The sequence below is a fragment of the Dermochelys coriacea genome, chromosome 9 (assembly GCF_009764565.3).
Source record: "Dermochelys coriacea isolate rDerCor1 chromosome 9, rDerCor1.pri.v4, whole genome shotgun sequence".
In the NCBI taxonomy this organism is placed as follows: domain Eukaryota; kingdom Metazoa; phylum Chordata; order Testudines; family Dermochelyidae; genus Dermochelys; species Dermochelys coriacea.
Genome location: NC_050076.1, coordinates 92,582,690 through 92,601,680, shown reverse-complemented (window position 1 = coordinate 92,601,680; position 18,991 = coordinate 92,582,690). Strand labels below are relative to the sequence as shown.

Sequence of the window (18,991 nt, the reverse complement as noted above, 5' to 3'; positions counted from 1 at the left end):
TGTCCCTGATACCTACACACACAGACACCCACCACACACACACCCAGCCTGTCCCTGACACCTACACACACACACACCACCAGCCTGTCCCTGACACCTACACACACACACACACACACACCTTCAGCCTGTCCCTGACACCTACACAGACACACACCCACCCCCAGCCTTTCCTTGACACTTACACACACACACCCCCACCCCCAGCCTGCTCTGACACCTACACACACACACACACACACACACACACCCAGCCTGTCCCTGACACCTACACACACACACACCCACACACACACCCAGCCTGTCCCTGACACCCCAACACACACACACCCCCAGCCTGTCCCTTACACCTCCACACACACACCCCTCCTGTCCTGACACCCCAACACACACACACACAGCCTGTCCCTGACACCCCAACACACACACACACCCAGCCTGTCCCTGACACCTACACACACACACCCCCACACACCCACACCCCCAGCCTGTCCCTGACAGCTACACACACACACACCCATACACACACACACCCCCAGCCTGTGCCTGACACCTACAGACACACACACACACCCAGCCTGCCCTGACACCTACACACACACAGCCTGTCCCTGACACCTACACACACACACCCACACACACACACACCCAGCCTGTCCCTGACACCCCAACACACACACACACACCCAGCCTGTCCCTGACACCTACACACACACACACACAGCCTGTCCCTGACACCCCAACACACACACACCCCCAGCCTGTCCCTGACACCTACACACACACAACCCTCCTGTCCCTGACACCCCAACACACACACACACACCCCCAGCCTGTCCCTGACACCTCCACATACACACACCCCTCCTGTCCCTGACACCCCAACACACACACACACACACACCCAGCCTGTCCCTGACGCCTCCACACACACCCCTCCTGTCCCTGACATCCCAACACACACACACACCCAGCCTGTCCCTGACCCCCCAACACACACACACCCGCAGCCTGTCCCTGACACCTCCACACACACGCCCCTCCTGTCCCTGACACCCCAACACACACACCCAGCCTGTCCCTGACACCCAACACACACACCCCTCCTGTCCCTGACACCTCCACACACACACACACACACACACAGCCTGTCCCTGACACCCCAGCACACACACACACACTCTCTCTCTCTCTCTGCCTGTCCCTACCACAACACACGCAACGCCCTGGCTGGGATGATTTAGTTGCTGCTCAAAGTCCTGCTTTGAGCAGGGGGTTGGACTAGATGACCTCCTGCGGTCTCTTCCAACCCTAATCTTCTGTGATTTTCGAGCAATTCACAAAGGAGGTCAGTATCCCCATTGTACGGATGGGGAAACTGGGGCACAGAGAAGGAATGTGACTTTCCCAGGGTCACCCAGCAGGCTATTAGCAGAACCACAAATAGAATCCATGTCTCCTGTGTCCCAGTTCAGTGCTCTAGACACTAGGCCATGCTGCTCCTTGCCTGTTTAACATCAACCATGTGAAAGCCTTGCATTCTTACCCACACCAGGTGCCTTAAAGCTGCAGCACAGTATATTTAAAAAAAGACACTAATCTGGGTCACTGTTTGGGGGGCATGGGAGGGGAAAATCTCTCCCCTCCCCTCTTTTATGAAGGAAGCTGGCTGCAACATAACAGATTGCACATCAGTATCAGCAACAATAGATTTTTAGGAGTAGGGGATGGTTTGGACCGCTCTTTAAATGTAGTTTACATTTAATTTAAAAAGTGGGCTAACTAATGCAGAAAGGTTTCTTTGGGGGTGGGTTGAAAATTCAAATAAAATAGCCAAAGGGACCCAGAAATAAACCTTTATAATTCACATAATCTGTCATTCAAATTTTTTTACTTTTTTCAGAATATATACATAGGAGTGTCAGCCATGAAGAATACATATGGGAAATGGTCATACTTGTAATGTGCTTACATAATCGTATCAGTGCCTGATTTATACAGACCTCTATCAAGATGATCTTATAGGCAGTAGAAATTGCTGTACCTGAAGGTCAGCATAGCAGATCTACCTAAAACAATAAATCAGATAGGAAGAAGAGAGAGGAGGGAGAGTAGTTAGAAAATTTTTTAAAAAGGAGAAGAAACACCAAACAAAAGGGGCGAATGTGTGTGTTTATATAATAATAATAACAGTTCTTTACACTTATTTAACACCTTCTGTCCGAGGATCCCAAATAGTGAAATCTGGGGCTTATCAAAGTCAATGGCAAAACTTCTATTGACTTTAATGCGGCCATGGTTTCACTCAAAATGTTTTATAAACTTTAAATAATTTTTTTAAATTGATACTTTTTTTCATTTAAATTTTGAATGCCAATGAAAAGGTCAGTCCATATATGAACATTTCAATTAAAAAAACTGATTTTTTGTGAAAATATTCTGTTTTTTGAGTAGCTATAGAGCTGGTAAAAATTAATTTAGACATTTTGGTTAATTACATTTCAAACATCAGCCAGATGGGACAAAATTGTCTGGTGACATATTTTCGACCAGCTGTAAGATTATTTAATTAAGCCTCACAACATCTCTGTGAGTAGGTAGATACTACTTTCCCCATCTTACAGACAGGTAAACTGAGGCACAGAATGAATAAGTGATTTTCCACACACAAAAATCTTTCACAGTTGGGAATGGACTCCTGACTTCCTGCTCTAATCACTAGATCACACAGTCTTGGGTGTTTCAGATTTGTTTGTTTTGTTTTAAATGAAATTGCTGCTCCAGTCACTGAAATTTGTTGGTGGAACAGTAATGCATCATCAGTTGTGTGTTCTATGCATGAGCAGTGTCTCTTTATTTAGGATTAATATATGATAGGTACAAAAGAAGGTGCTTTCCACATTGCTTATGGCAATAAATAATTTATGACAAATTTTGTCTCTTTGTGAATTGTCTGTGAACAGCTCAGTTTCCCTCACGTATTGTTTATTCAGAATTATTCACCAAAGACCTCTTGGGCTGTGGTTTGTTAGTGAGCAGTTCCGATTGGTGGTGCAGGTCACATGGTACTGCATGTGATTTCATTCTCTGATCTGATGAGTGTAACTCTTCAAATCCAGTTTTCAGTGTGAATATTCATTATTATGTATTCAGAAATCAGTTTAGGCAAATACACTCCAGTATGCAACTTATTAAGTGTCGTCCTGTCCAAGAACACTCCTGCCAGTAAACTCAGTCACTAGAACATATGTGAGCACAAACACAGTCAAAGCAAACATCAAACAAACATTCACAGAAAACATCTGGCAGTGTTTGCCCAGCCCTAGCTGCTTGTCCAAGCACAGATGACTGAAGCTCAGGGGATCAGTGTAGATGCAGAATTTGGAAAGGAATCAGGTTTAACTCTTATCAAGGGCTTGAACTGGGGTAAACTGTGTGGGTGTAAAGTATTTTTTAAACGAGTGCATCATGTCTACCATAGCGGGGCTGCACTAGGGCAACTATAGCAGTGTAGCTACATCACTGTAAGAAACTCCAGGACAACCATGCTTGAAGAGAACAATTTGAGGATCTCATGGAGCATGATTAGGCCCTCAAGGATGTTATGGACCATTTCCTGGAGTGTGACAGTGTGTGTTGAATCAGGAGCTGACTTGGTGCACCTGGCTTTTAAAATCCCCAACAGTATACATTAGTTGGGACCTGATTGAATGATGGTCAATGGGCAGAGATGGCTAATTAACTGAGTAGAGATACAGATGAGGGGCTAATTGGATTAAAGTAAATATCTCCCCCCCATCCCAGAGCTGGGACTATATAAGCAGCCAGGATGCACTGGAGCTGAAGGAAGGTAGGATTGGGGTGGAATGATGATAATGATGATAAGTATATATATAAATGATAAGTATACTGTACATCCCTAGAAATAAGCAGGGAAGCTGGCTAGTGACTGTAACTAGTATGTAAATAGAAAAGGAGTACTTGTGGCACCTTAGAGACTAAGAAATTTATTAGAGCATAAGCTTTCGTGAGCTACAGCTCACTTCATCGGATGCATCCGTTGCATCCGATGAAGTGAGCTGTAGCTCACGAAAGCTTATGCTCTAATAAATTTGTTAGTCTCTAAGGTGCCACAAGTACTCCTTTTCTTTTTGCGAATACAGACTAACACGGCTGCTACTCTGAAACCTGTTAGTATGTAAATAACACTCTAGTCTGTGACCTCTTAAAGGGCTCTAATAAAGTGCAATGGTGGTTACAAGCACCTGGCATTCTGGTCCTCAGTTACTTAGGCTAGATATTGCTAATCAGCTATTTAAAAAAAATAATATTTTTACAAAAAGCAGAAACTGTTGTTCATCCCTAGCTAGATTTATTGTGTTGTTCAATGTCTATTATTTCTTTCACATTCACTTGGAAGTGAATTATGAACTAGTGACTTAAAACACACACAGCTGTTCTTTGGTACGTTAATTTATAGAGATTTAAATTTTCTCTCACTGTTTCATTTTCTTAGATCTTTATGAAGGCTGGTTATGCATTTTAATCAATGCATTCCATAGAAAGAGATAAAGCTTGATGTGAGGCAGCAGAACATTTGTTTCAGTGAAATAATGGTTCTGTAGCAATAGTGAGTTATCCCCTTTCCATAACTGTGATCCGGTGATCATTGACATATTTTGGTTCTGGCGTCTCTCTGTATAACAGTTTGCACAAGTGGCATGACACAAAGGACATCATTTTTGAAGTAAAGTCACAATTTTAGCACGGTAGGGCAGACCTAAGATAGTATGATCTTAAAGTGGATTTAAACACTTCTGAGAACACTAAGCCCCAGCCTTACGTGCCCTCTAAAGGGCCAGTCTTACATCAGTGAACGGAAGCCAGTAAATGCTCATTTATTTTAACATGAGCAAGGGCTCATGGAAACAGCAGTGATGCTGCTGACCATTGCACCTCTCAGTGAGTGCCTTGCAAGCAGATCAGCATCTATCTCTATATGAGGACAGCCCGCATTTAACCAGGAAGGAAAGAATAGGGCCAACTCCTCAGCTAATGTAAATCAGCACAGCTCTGCTGACTTCAGTGGAGCTACACCAATGTTCACAGCTGAGGTTTGGCCCTGTAAACTTCATTTTGGAGTGGTTGGGGTCGAGTTGAAGCTGCAGACACCCCTTTCTACCTCAGTTCTGTGATGCCACAGATCCCTCTCATGCTGCACAGGAAAACTCTGATCTAAGAAGAAGAATCCTTCAGCTATTGTTTCTTTGGCCCAAACTGCTTTTACAATTTTGCCATCCCTCAGCATGGGTCCTGTGTATATCTAGAAAATTCACACTCTGATAACTACATTGTTACAGGTTTCAGAGTAGCAGCCGTGTTAGTCTGTATTCGCAAAAAGAAAAGGAGTACTTGTGGCACCTTAGAGACTAAGAAATTTATTAGAGCATAAGCTTTCGTGAGCTACAGCTCTCTTCATCGGATGCATCCGATGAAGTGAGCTGTAGCTCACGAAAGCTTATGCTCTAATAAATTTCTTAGTCTCTAAGGTGCCACAAGTACTCCTTTTCTTTTTACATTGTTACAGTTACACTAAGGAAAGTTTCTTTAACATAAGCAGGACCTTAGATCAGTGATTCTCAAACTTTTCTTTTTCATGGACCACTTGAAAATTGCTGAGGGTCTCAGTGGACAACTTGATGATCTTTCCAAATGTTGTTTGTACCGTTAGCTAACTATTGTAAAGCGCTTTGGATTAAAGCACTATATATAAAAAAAACCTTGATAACCAACCTTTTTTGGTTCTACAAATAAAAGCACACAACTCATATTTTAATACCAGTAGTCTTACTTTTCTAATGCGATGGATGTGCCCTCTCTCCCACACTGCAGCAGCCCCCGAGCTGGGGCTGGGAAGGAGGGGGGGTCTCCCTCTCTCCCCTGCCGCAGCAGCCCCCGAGCTGGGGCTAGGAAGGAGGAAGGTCTCTCCCCCGCCACAGCAGCAACAGAGCTGAGGCTTGAAGGAGGGCCGTCTCTCCCCAGCAGCCATAACCCTAGAGCTGGGGAAAGTTGCCTCTTTCTCTAGCTACCACAGCCCTGCACATCCCAAATCCCCCACTCCCACCTACCCCCTATTCCCCCCATAACCACCACCTTACATGTGTGTCTTCTCCAGGATCCAGGCACCTAATTAGTGGAGCCGCACCTGCACGGCTCCACTAATTAGGTGGGTGGCCCTTCAATGTGTTATGTGAGCCGCCCAGACGCTCACCTTAGAGGGATCTACCCGCGGACTACTTGAATGGAGCTTGTGGATCACTGGTGGTCCACAGACCACAGTTTGAGAACCTCTGCCTTAGATGATATTTAGAAACAATACAGTGCTCAAAATCTCACTGTTGAAAAGTCTTAGGTTACACACACAAACACACACATGACAGTTCACATCATTGACCTACTTTGCCACATCTTGTTGAGTAGAAATCTTTCCAGCATGATTTCTTGAAAAGAACTCAAACATGTCTCTGACTCAAGCCTCTTGAGCAGAATTTCTTCAGGGAGTGGAACCACAGGAGCATGAGTGAACCTAATCTGCTCTGCTTTGTCTCGGTGAGCAGAATAAAAATGGAGATATCCAGATTTCCCAATGGCAACCTCAATGCTTCTATGGTAGTCATTAAAGTCATTACTGCCATTACCATTTGCAAGTACCACAGTATTCCCTGAACTCTGTATTTGCAAAGATTTTAATGGCACATGCACTATGTACAATGAGAACAAATGAACTGCAAAATAAGACAGAAGCCCACAGGGTTTTAGGATTGTGTGTCAGTTATTGTTCTCTGGCAGCAGAGGACCAAACCTCAGGCACATTGTTAACCTTTTTGATTAATAAACAAAGGACCAACCCTAGCCCTGGGCAGTTTCCTATTTCTAGCTTGCCTAGAGGGCCACTCCTATCGCTGCCTGTAAATTACATACCTCCATAATGCCAAAGAATATTTATGTAAATACAAAGTGGGCAGTTCAAAATGCATAAGGGTGTGTAAATCAGAGTTGCACAATTTCATAATGTCACAGGTCGGGTCAGTTAACTAACGAGAAAGGAAAAAAATGCAAAGCCTTATGAATAATAAAAATACATGGACTATGATGCTGGTAGTGTTAGAATCACAGGAATGGAGGGCTGAAAGGGCCCTCCCCCCCAAAAGAACATCTAGTCACTCCACTGCGCTTGGAGTGAGGACCAAGTATAGGTAGACCACCCCTGAGAAGGTGTTTGTCTAACCTGTTCCTAAAACTCTCCAGTGATGGAAATTCCACTGCCTCCCTTGGAAGCTTGTTTTTATTCTTAAAAAGTCTTTTTCCCCCTAATCTTTTACCTAAGTCACCATTGCTACAGTTTATGAAAATTAGTTCTTGTCCAACCTTCAGTGAACATGGAGAACACTTGATCACCATCCTCTTTATAACTGACCTTAAGCTATTTGAAGATTGTTATTGGTCCCCACTCCCTTTCCCTCAGGCTTCTTTTCTCAAGACTAAACAAGTTCAAGTTTTTTTTTTTGTTTGTTCGTTTTTTTATTAACCTTTCCTCTGAGGTTGGGCTTTCTAAACCCTCTCTCATTTTTTGTTGAGCTCCTCTGGACTCCAGGCAAAGTGAAAGAAAACAGAGAGAGACTATTGTTTCTCAAAAACACACAAGTTAGTAATTTACAGATTGTTGGGCATATGGAAATATTTAAGGATGTAAACATTGTGCATGCGTTTAACAAGAAATGTGCAGAGCTAGAGTATTTACAAATGGACTTTAGCCAATGCGATATTAAAACTAGCCTATTAAGCAAAGGGAGGAAATGGGGTTGGGAGGAGGAGAGAGAGGGGGAAAGTAAGCTTGCACAAGTTTAACTGCTCTCGTGTGCATATGTATTACAGTAGGAACGCCACCAGCCGTCACCTTCAGCCCCCAACTAAAACCTCTCCAACGCATCATCAAGGATCTACAACTTATCCTGAAGGATGACCCATCACTCTCACAGATCTTGGGAGACAGGCCAGTCCTTGCTTACAGACAGCCCCCCAACCTGAAGCAAATACTCACCAGCAACCACACACCACACAACAGAACCATTAACCCAGGAACCTATCCTTGCAACAAAGCCCGTTGCCAAATGTAGTCCACACATCTATTCAGGGGACACCATCATAGGGCCTAATCACATCAGCCACACTCTCAGAGGCTCGTTCACCTGCACATCTACCAATGTGATATATGCCATCATGTGCCAGCAATGCCCCTCTGCCATGTACATTGGTCAAACTGGACAGTCTCTATGTAAAAGAATAAATGGACAAAATCAGACATCAAGAATTATAACATTCAAAAAACCAGTCGGAGAACACTACAATCTCTCTGGTCACTTGATTACAGACCTAAAAGTGGCAATTCTTCAACAAAAAAATCTTCAAAAACAGACTCCAATGAGAGACTGTTGAATTGGAATTAATTTGCAAACTGGATACAATTAACTTAAGCTTGAATAAAGACTGGGAGCAGATGGGTCATTACACAAGTAAAACTATTTCCCCATTCCTCCTCCACCCCCATTCCTAAGACGTTCTTGTCAACTGCTGGAAATGGCCCACCTTGATTATCACTACAAAAGGTTTCCACCCACCACCCCGCTGGTAATACCTGATCACTCTCCTTACAGTGTGCATAGTAACACCCATTGTTTCATGTTCTCTGTGTATATAAATCTCCCCACTCTATTTTCCACTGAATGCATCCGATGAAGTGAGCTGTAGCTCACAAAAGCTTATACTCTAATAAATTTGTTAGTCTCTAAGGTGCCACAAGTCCTTTTCTTTTTGCAGATACAGACTAACACGGCTGCTACTCTGAAACCTGACCACAGGCTGTTTCTCAACAGAATAAATTTTGCAGCCACCATGTATACATGCATACTATCTTTATTCCCCTTAATCTAGATCTTTCAACTGGTCCATTCTCCTCTGCCCACACCCCAATGTCATGCCTTATGTATGCTAGACACTTTGCAAAACATAAGGCACACCATCCCTACCCGAGAGCTTACAATCTCCGGAAAATCAATTCAACATTATTTTCATGCACACTGACAATGGGGAGATGCATAGCAGAATATTTGCCCCACCTATATGCCCCTATGGTCCAGACTCTGCCTTTTATATTACGAGCAGAAAGAGAAAGACGTAATTATTGCACTTCAGAGAACTGCAGAATGTTAAACAGGCTTTAGCACTCTATGTTCATATGGAGAAACCCAGTTACAAGAGGCAGGAGCAGAAATAGGAATTGTAAAATACATTACTATCAGCTAGACTTCCTGTAGTTTGAGGAGTCAGTTTGGACCAGATCTTGCTTCTGTTTAATTGTAGCCAGTGGAAGTTTAGCTACTGCCATAACAGGGAGGATGACAGAGCCCTTGGACAGCAGAGCTGTCATTATCCTCTGCTGCATTTGTTTCAGCTTGCACAACTCCCTCTCATGACCAAAATCCACATCATATTGACTCGCATCAGGCTGCCCGCTCTCTATGCTTGTCACCTTCCAATCCTCCATTACCAGTGGAGACCCAGTTAGCGGAGACAGTGGATCAGCATGCAGAATCTGATTCCACTCAACTTCATTCACAGGTTGAGCAAACAAGATGATTAGTGTTTTCTAGAGCAGGGGTTCTCAACCTGCAGTCCGCGAGCTCCATTCAGGTGGTCCGCGGATAGTTCCCTCTAAGGTGTAAGCCTGGGTGGCCACGAACAAAATAATTAAGGGCCATCTACATAATTAGTGGAGTTGCGCAGGCGTGGCTCCGCTAATTAGGTGCCTGGACCCTGGAGAAGACGCACATGTAAGGTGAGGTGGTGGCCTTGGCGGGGAGGGGGGAATCTGAGGTAGATGGGAGGGGGCAGTGGGTGACAAGGGGTGGGAAGAATTTGGGACATGCAGGGCTGCGTCAGCAGAGAAAGAGGCAACTTTCTCCAGCTCCAGGGCTGCGGCTGCCAGGGAGAGGGTTGTCCTTCCCAGCCTCAGCTCGGGGGCTGCTGCAGTGGAGGAGAGAGGGTACATCCATTGCATTAGAAAGTTAAGACTAGTGATATTAAAATATGAGCGGTTTGCTTTTATTTGTAGAACAAAAAAATGTTGTTTTTGTTCTACAGCGCTTTTATCCAAAGTGTTTCAAAACAGTTAGCTAACAATACAAGCAACATTTGGAAAAATCATTAAGTGGTCCACTGAGACCCTCAGCAATTTAAGTGATCTGCCAAAAAAAAAAAAAATTGGGAACCATTCTTCTGGAGCTTGCAGATTAGTTAGTAATTCTTGCAAAAGCAAGCTGGGTTACCTAATAATGGACTTTCTAGGAAGTGTGACACGTATACTGATTGGGTGTGTGTTTATCATCTTAATACTTTGTTATTTTAAGAGGTACAATAGTTCTTAAAGTTATATGTACCATTGAACAGCCACATGGAATTTTGTAACACTTCAGCCACTATATTTCAAGGTGTTCAATATCAATTTAAAACATTGATAAAGTGTGCAAATCACCAAGTTAACATACCAGTTCTCAAAAATAGCATGGTTGCTACATTTGCATATAATCTACAATTGAAGTTAGAGCTCTACCAATCCCTTTTTAGGTTATCGCATCAACCTTTGTTTTTGCTCTTGAAATACCAACCTTGATTGTGTGTTTCTCCTATGCCACTCCTTCTGTAAGCAAGCTTGTCAAAAATCCTTAAAGCCACTTCACCCTCCATCAACTCCCTTCTTAAAACTCCTCTGCTGTGGTGCATATGGAAAACAGACAGCCGCTAGGCTGTTGAGAGAATTGTTATAGCTAGCCTATGAATTAGATATACAGCTAGCCTATGCAATGCATCATACCCCCACCCTCTTTCTCCACCCCGAACTCTTCCAGCTTGTTCCAAGCACCAGTTGTGGTTTGTCTCTTAAATTGAAAGCAGAGACTATCATTTACTGTACTTGTAGAAAGGTTTATAATGGGTTTAGGCCGTCAGCACTACTTCAGTGCAAACAGTAAACATGTCAGAACAGTACTACCTACTATGTTATGGGTGTTAGGTAGTATGCATTAGTATCTGATATTTATTAATGGTTTTGGTCTTTGAAACACCATTCTTCTCAGATAGGGACATGAGGGGAAAAAACCCCAACAGTTTTGCAATTGTGGATGGAAAAAAGAATGAGAAGCATTGAAATAGCTGGCTAAGTTTCCACCCAGAGGAGGAATTTAGTAATAAGTGGTTATGTACAAACAAATATCAGACAGGCAATCTGAATATAGTTTTATTTACATTTTCATATTCAAAGAAATTCAGTACAAATCATGAAATATTTACAACATTTTTAATCATACTACACAGAAGTAAGAAAATGCATTGTTTTCTCCCAAGAGATTCAAACAGTAGTTCATTATTGCTGTTCTTTAGACTAAATTCTGTTAGCATTAGTATTAGGAACAAAACCACAGAATAAAGAATAAAGACACAAAATAAAAATAAAGTGCATTTATAGATGTACTTAGTTAACTTTGGTGGATGAGGCTCTAGACTTTGTACTAAGGCACCCTTGTGTTCCACTTCCCCCAAATATTAGAAAATTATCAGCCGTAATTTATAGCTACATTTACAGGACATCAGGTGAGTCATTGCAATTTTATCCAGTTTGCTAAACTATGCACCACCCAATACTCAGTAGCATTCTTTATCACCTGTTGCCTTACCGTGTTTGTAGACCTTCACCCTCAGTTGACAGTATTCAGCATTTCAGACTCCCACAAAGTGTGGACTAGCAAACACTGCTGGTGTTGCAGCTATTTAGACAACCCCTGAGCCATATGATAGCCTTCAGACTCCATTTAAAAGTTACAAGAAGTTTGAGAAAGTGAAGAGGTTCCACCCCCCCCCCCAAAATACAGCACTTCTGGAATTGTTCCCTTTATAATATTTTGCATGTTAGACTTGACCTGTTATTTAAACCATTCAAATAGGTTTTAGGAATATATGTTGCATTATATGACTGATTAGAACCTTTACCTCATCTGAAATAGGTTTAATATTCCACAAAAATATTTGGGGGGCAGGGGAAGGTTGATAGGCATTTAGTTTGTAATTCTGTCCTACTAATTTGGAGCAGTGACATTTAACATGAATATTGCTTTACATAAAACAATTAAGTATCTATAAATCCAGATCAAAATTGATTTGGTTGTAATAGAAATCCATCTTTATACTAAATCTATAAGCTCCAAATCAAAAAATTCCCAACAGAGACAGCTACTACAGGAGAATCCGCTTAGTACAATATTTAAAAAAGCAGCATATGTTTTCGCAGGCTGAATGGAAATGTCACCGCACAAGACTGGCTGGGTTAGGAAGGTTTGGTTCAATGTTAAAATCAGATGATTTTCTTCATACGTTCTTTTGAGACAGTTTTATCTGAAGAATACTTAAACTAAATTCCAACGGAAGATAAAAAGGTTTAAATTAGCAGAAGGTTAAGTTTTCAAACCATGTAATTGTGATCTATTAAAAAAATTCATTTCATCCCAATATTTCCAATGCAACATTGCTGCTACAGAGTAGTTCTTTTGTTATACTGTTTGACGTACATATGACCACAACTGGCAGTTTGTTACAACGGGTTCAGATTCCGCATTGCTTGACAAATTTTTAGGATTTGATTTCTTGAACTCGGGTTTCATCTGCTTCAAAGCTTGGGTTGTCAAGGTGAGGAAGGACCTCCACTGCTGGAGACTGGGACTCATTGTTTACGAGATGCAGATTGTCATCTTTTAGAATGAAACAAAAGAAAAAACAATTAGCTTTTGGGTCACTTAATTATCCTAAAGTATACAACACACACTAACTTTTCCTCTTCCGAGCATCATGCTCTCTACACAAACAGACCTACTTGCTATATGCTAACATGTTGCAATTGAAATGTTGCTCTGTACCCCTACATGCTGTACAGACCCTTCTGGGCTGCTATTTGTCGCCCTCTCCCCACTACTTCACCGTTGGCACCTTTGGAAATAAAGGGTAATGCCAACTACACTTTTGTGTTAACATCTCATTGAATACACCCAATATGGGGTAGAACGTCAGGTTATAGTTGTGTGGCAGATCCTGGATAAGAGGGTGAAGACAGAAAGAAGCTTAACAAAATTTATCAGGTATTGTAGCCTCATGCTAGTTACAATACACAAACTTAAAACAAAAGAAAGGGAATATAAATGCATACAAGTGCTGGGAAGAAATGCAAATAAATATTAAGTGGCAAGAAGAGTTAAGCTATTTCAATCATTTATGTAAATACACTGAAGTGGCATATGTTTGGGGGGGATGTAAAAAATGTAGCCTTCAAGAATTCTGAATAAAAGAAAAGATCCACTTGTCTAGTTTGAGCAGAGCACACTAGCTCTTGTCTGAACAATTCTACCTGCATTTTCCAGGGCAAGACACCCAACAGGTGGCAGCAAATACCATGCTTTCCTATTGTTTGTGTCTAATTATTCATTTGAACCATTTCCTATTACACCCACAAAAAAGCGCTCTGCTTGTTGCCTTCATCATTCTGGAGTCCACTGGGAAAAAAAAAAAATAGTTTTTCAGGTGGGAAGAGCCCAGATAAAGCAACAGCAAAAATACTGAGCCATTTGGGGAACTTAAATTTAATAGGAAGATTAAACTAACAAAATCACAAAGGATACAAGTACAGAGCAATTTCGCTACATTTTTTATATCTGTTCTAGTTTAAAGACAAGAGAGCAATAGCTTATTTCTGATAGGAGAAAGTATGTTATTAATTTGTAGAAGAGACTATAAATATTTCAAAGGATATTTATAAAGTCATGTTTTTTGTTTTCTATTCAAGTTTGGGAAATCTGAAATTCAGTACAATATTTACCATTTCTAATCATACTGCACCGCATCATTTAGAGTATTACACTATTCATAAGTGTTCCATAACTAGTGCAAAATTTCAAGAATGTAGATTAATATAGTGATATTGTAGAAACTATATTTGACATGGAAAGGTCTCACTGCCCTTGTAACATGGGCCAATCTAAGAAATTCCTTTGGATTGCTGAAATCCATAGTTTACTAGTTAAACTTACATTCTCTTTTCTTTGACCTGTTCCTCGTTAGGATCATAAAAAAGACTAGCTTCTCCTCGCTCTCTTAATGCAGCACAAATGTTAGAAAGCAGAAAACCTGATTGATACCAATGGTAAATTAAGATTTTCTTCTTCATAAGAGTCCTGGGCTTAATTCAACCAAACACCATTAAACTTTGTGGCCATGAACAGATTTTCATACAAGTTATATATTCAGTTCAAATGTTAATACTAAAACTTGTCAAGCTCCTTCCCAGAGTTAATACACATCTAATATTTCGGATCCCACTCAGTGCATGGTTTCTTAACCTTTGCTGCACAGAGCATTCAGGAAGGGGAGCTGATAGGTTTCCCTTATACGAACTTCCAGCTTATACGAATGGCCAGTTATACTGCCCAGCTGACTTTGGTGAGATGGCACCTTGGGAATGGATCTAGGCAGAAGTTCACGTTGAATCCACTGGCGTTTCCCTTAACTTCAACTTCTGCCTCAAGAATGGAGTCCTACCTTTTGTTTTACTGGTTAAGGGCCTTTTTCAACACTCACAAGACCTATATTCCTATCAGACTTCTTTTTCTAGGAAGATTTTTTTACTAGACAATAGCCTTTGACTACTAGCCTTCACTAGAATTTGATTGGCCTGAATGCACTCTGCTTCTGAGCAGGGGCAACATAAATTGCCATACCAAAACAAAATTGAGGTTGTCCTGCAGCATGAGAACATGCAATGAGGGGCTAATGGAATTTGTATAAAAAATTATTGACAGAGACAGGGATCACTGAATACTTACGCTCTGAAGATGCATGTTCCTCTAGAGTCGGCTCATCTGTTCCTTGCACTGAAGCATATCCAGATGATGCAGTCTCACTACGATTATCCTCTTCATTAAGTGAAGCTCTATTTGATGCTTCATTGGACACCATGGTCTGGAAAGACTCTGCTCCATCTTCTAGATCCACCTTTTTAAAGTTAAATGATTTAAAATAAGGTGCAACTCTAATTGTCCACTTTATCTATGAAGCTGTAGCCTGCCCAACACAGCTGTCATATTAAACTTTGTGTCTACAGGATGAGTGGGGCAACGTGCCTGCTACCTTCTTGTAGCAACCCTCCTGAGTAGTGCACAGTGAAACTAAAAGGAGATAAAATATGGAACACAGGCCCATGGGCTAAGCAACAATCCGTTCGAAAGAACCACCTTTCACAGGGGCTCCTTTCAGGGCCAGTACTGCAAACCCTGGTGCTAGTTCTGAAAGGACAAGTTAAATTTTTTCTACACACCCAGCAGAGGAGAAAGCTAACCTGACATGATCTAGTGAAGCAAACTGGAAGAGGGTCATATACTTATTACCTTGTAAAAAGAAAAGGAGTACTTGTGGCACCTTAGAGACTAACAAATTTATTAGAGCATAAGCTTTCGTGAGCTACAGCTCACTTCATCGGTGAGCTGTAGCTCACGAAAGCTTATGCTCTAATAAATTTGTTAGTCTCTAAGGTGCCACAAGTACTCCTTTTCTTTTTGCGAATACAGACTAACACGGCTGCTACTCTGAAACCTGTTATTACCTTGTGTATTCCTGTTCTCTGCACTCTCCATTCCCCCTTCCTCCAAAACTCACAATATAGTACAGTTGATTTCTCAACAGTCTCTCACTCTGACACTTCCCTGGGTCAGAGGTGCCTAATAATAAACTGAGTCTCTGATAAACACAAGCTCCTTAAAAGTATGTTATTAGAAGCCATCTGCTGAAGGGAGGAGAGTGATCTCTGCCAGCCTTCTTGTCATCTAAAGACTCCTGGGGATTTAATTAAATAGCTGCAGGGGTGGAGATATGGAGGAAAAGTGGTAATTACCTGAATCTGCCAAAAAAACGCAGGCCAACCCCAGTAACATAACTAATTTATTGCAAGAAGAGTTGCAACTCTCAAATGCACATATCTGCTATCCTGGCCTGCTATAAGACCCACCCAAATAAGTTTGCTGTTAAAAGCAGCTACTAACTCTTTTATGACACTTATAATCTACATTTTAAATAGTCAACGAGCAGCTACTAAGACATGCCAAGTCAGCAGCAGTTTTCACCAAGAGATTAGTCTTTACTGTTTTTAGTGCCACACAGAGTATCGTACTATAGGAGATATTCAGAAAGTCTCAGAGCTTATTCTCTACATTCTAGGAGAAGCTAAAGTCAGCTGATTCATTATACTAGCACTTTAACATTTCTGAAGTCATTTGTCACTAGGAAAGAACACTAACTTACCTCAATTCCCAAAGCTTTGAGTATGTCCAATTTGCACATAGGGCATGTCCTGTGTTCTAATAACCAGGGATCAATACAAGTCTTGTGGAAAAGATGGCTGGTAGGAAAAAAGTCAATCATCACTATTTCAGTCTTAACACCATTTGGTCATCATAGAACTAATTATTTTAGTCAACCCAACATTATTGAATATCCCAATGGCTCTCTCATAGCATCTGTTCAATATCATAGACTTTTAGTCCCCCATAACACACTGCAAATGTTTAAGATAGACTTACATTTGTTGCTGCTTACTTTAGTTACACAACTACAGGTAAGGGAAGATTTAAAGGTGACATTCTAATTCTGAACAGTAATATCCTTAGAAAGTTTAGGAGCCTTTATATTTTTAAGGTGCAACTATGAAGAGATAATACTATATTGAATGGATAAGACCTAGACTATAAAGAGAATAAATTAATGGAGTGTTACAAGAGAGCTAACAGGCAACATAGCTTTCAGTAAAGCTTAAGTAGAGTGCATGTCCAAAATAGATAGTTAAACAGCTCCATCAATCACTATAGAGTAATTTGTGGTTCTGTTTATTCAAGTTCAAAATATGCCTTTTGAAGATTGTTTCCCAGAGGTTTGGAAAAGGAATGCTTACATATTAACAGATATTAAGACTAGTTAAGGAAAAAATTAACTCTTCCAAGACATGAGAGGTATTACATATGCCTTGTGTTGCTTCAAGTTACATAAGTAGTTATTTGAACCAATTGTTTCTTATGTCTAATATATAACTGTTTGAGCCTGTAATTGCTATGGCTGGTGCTTTCGTGAGTTCCTCTGTTTAAAAACAAACAAAACCACACCTTACTAGAGCAAGTCAGCATGTTAGCTGTATCACCCCCTTTCTTAAAACTTGTGTGTGAGCACTAATTTCCCCAAGTGGATAAACCTTGAATTTATATAAGCCAAGTTAACAACAAAGTCTATACATAACAAACCCCTCCCCCCGACTTGTTGTGAAATCTAAAAAACCTCAGTTACTATCATGCCCTCATCCACATCCCCATGTGCTTACTGTCAGTACACACTGGCTGCACAGACATACCAGTACATAAAGTGGGTGCATACACAAGGAATACATACAGTAGAACCTCAGAGTCATGAACTGATCAGTCAACCAAACTTCACTTAAAACCAGAAGTATGCAATCGGAGAGCAAAGAAAAAAAAATAAGTACAGTACTGTATTAAACCAAAACTACTAAAAAAATAGAGGGAAAGTTTAAGAAAAGATTTGACAAATTAAGAACACTGTTTCTGTATTTGTTTCATTGAAATTAAGATTGTTAAAAGCAGCATTTCTCTTCTACATAATACATCTTTGAAACTTTACTAAGTCTATGTTTAGTTGTAAACTTTTCAAACCACCACCATAGCGTTTTGTTCAGAGTTATGAACAACCTTCATTCCTGAGGGGTTCATAACTGAGGTTCTACTGTAGTACACAGGCATGCACATAAGTGCCTACCACATGCATACTGAATTGTTGATGGATCTGGGTAAGGAGAGGGGGGATGGGAGATAAGAAAAATATATGTACGATTTCATATCAACTGTAGTCTAGCTATAAGTGATTAAATTAGTTGTCCTTTCAACCTTCAGTCTGGAGTGGAACTAGGTAAGGAAAAGGGACAGTCTCTAAGAGTATTGTACAGTGCAATCATAAGGTGCAACTGCAGCTTGACTAGACATATCTGAGCTTGCTCAACTTAGATGCGTCTAAACCCCTGACTAGATGCCTTTTTACTCTGGGAAGTTGATCCACTGTTAAATACCACTGTCAGCAGGAGGTCCTTTGGACAGCTGCTGAAAGCTATTTAACTGCTAACACATTTAGTACTAATGAAAATGTTAAGTGTTCCTGAGACATGCTTGCTTTTGCTAACAGCTGCACTGTGCTCAGCACTGGACAAGGGAGATGAGCTGATAATTGCTTTTGTCAACTTCTTGGCGTCATCAAGTCTTAACGTAGAGCTCCTGTTACATGGTAGTAGGGCATAGAGTGCTTACACAAATACTCACTTATATAAGATTATATACAAGATTCCAGCTTGTATTAGATTATATATTTGACAGTTACATAACACTGTCTCTTCAATGTGGCTATCTTCCTATTGTTGATGAGAGATCAACCATAACTTTGGATTTGTCCTACCTTCAGAACTTATTTCTCAACCTAAACATTGGATGAATGCTATTTTTGCACGCTTCTTACACAAGAATTATGTTTCCAGCTTTTGAAAGCAAACTCCATTTTGAGCATTTAGCCTGATCTCTCTTGTTCCAAAGTTTTCAAAGTTCAATTGCTAAAGTGAACCAAGTTCAGGATGCCTATGTTGAATTCAGATTTTTTTTTTCAAACCTTACTTTAACCTGTAGATCAAGAGCTGTACAAACCCAGAAAAGCTTCCAGATTCAACTAGTTTAGTTATTAGAACACTAATTTTAGCTTTAACTCAGAGAGCTGGGCTATTTTGGCCAACCCTTCCCAA

General features: G+C 41.0%; 1 protein-coding gene across 1 annotated transcript in view; it reads right to left on the bottom strand.

Moving 5' to 3' along the window:
- Positions 1 to 11,975: 11,975 nt before the first annotated feature.
- The window catches only part of RNF128 (ring finger protein 128), a 46,138-nt gene continuing 39,122 nt past the window's right edge, over positions 11,976 to 18,991 (bottom strand). The window contains exons 5-7 of the mRNA XM_038417250.2: positions 16,450 to 16,546; positions 14,979 to 15,147; positions 11,976 to 12,857 (exon numbers count right to left, since the gene is read on the bottom strand). Of these exons, the coding sequence (XP_038273178.1) occupies positions 12,739 to 12,857; positions 14,979 to 15,147; positions 16,450 to 16,546 (385 nt within the window). The 3' untranslated portion in view covers positions 11,976 to 12,738. The remainder of the gene's footprint in view (positions 12,858 to 14,978; positions 15,148 to 16,449; positions 16,547 to 18,991) is intronic.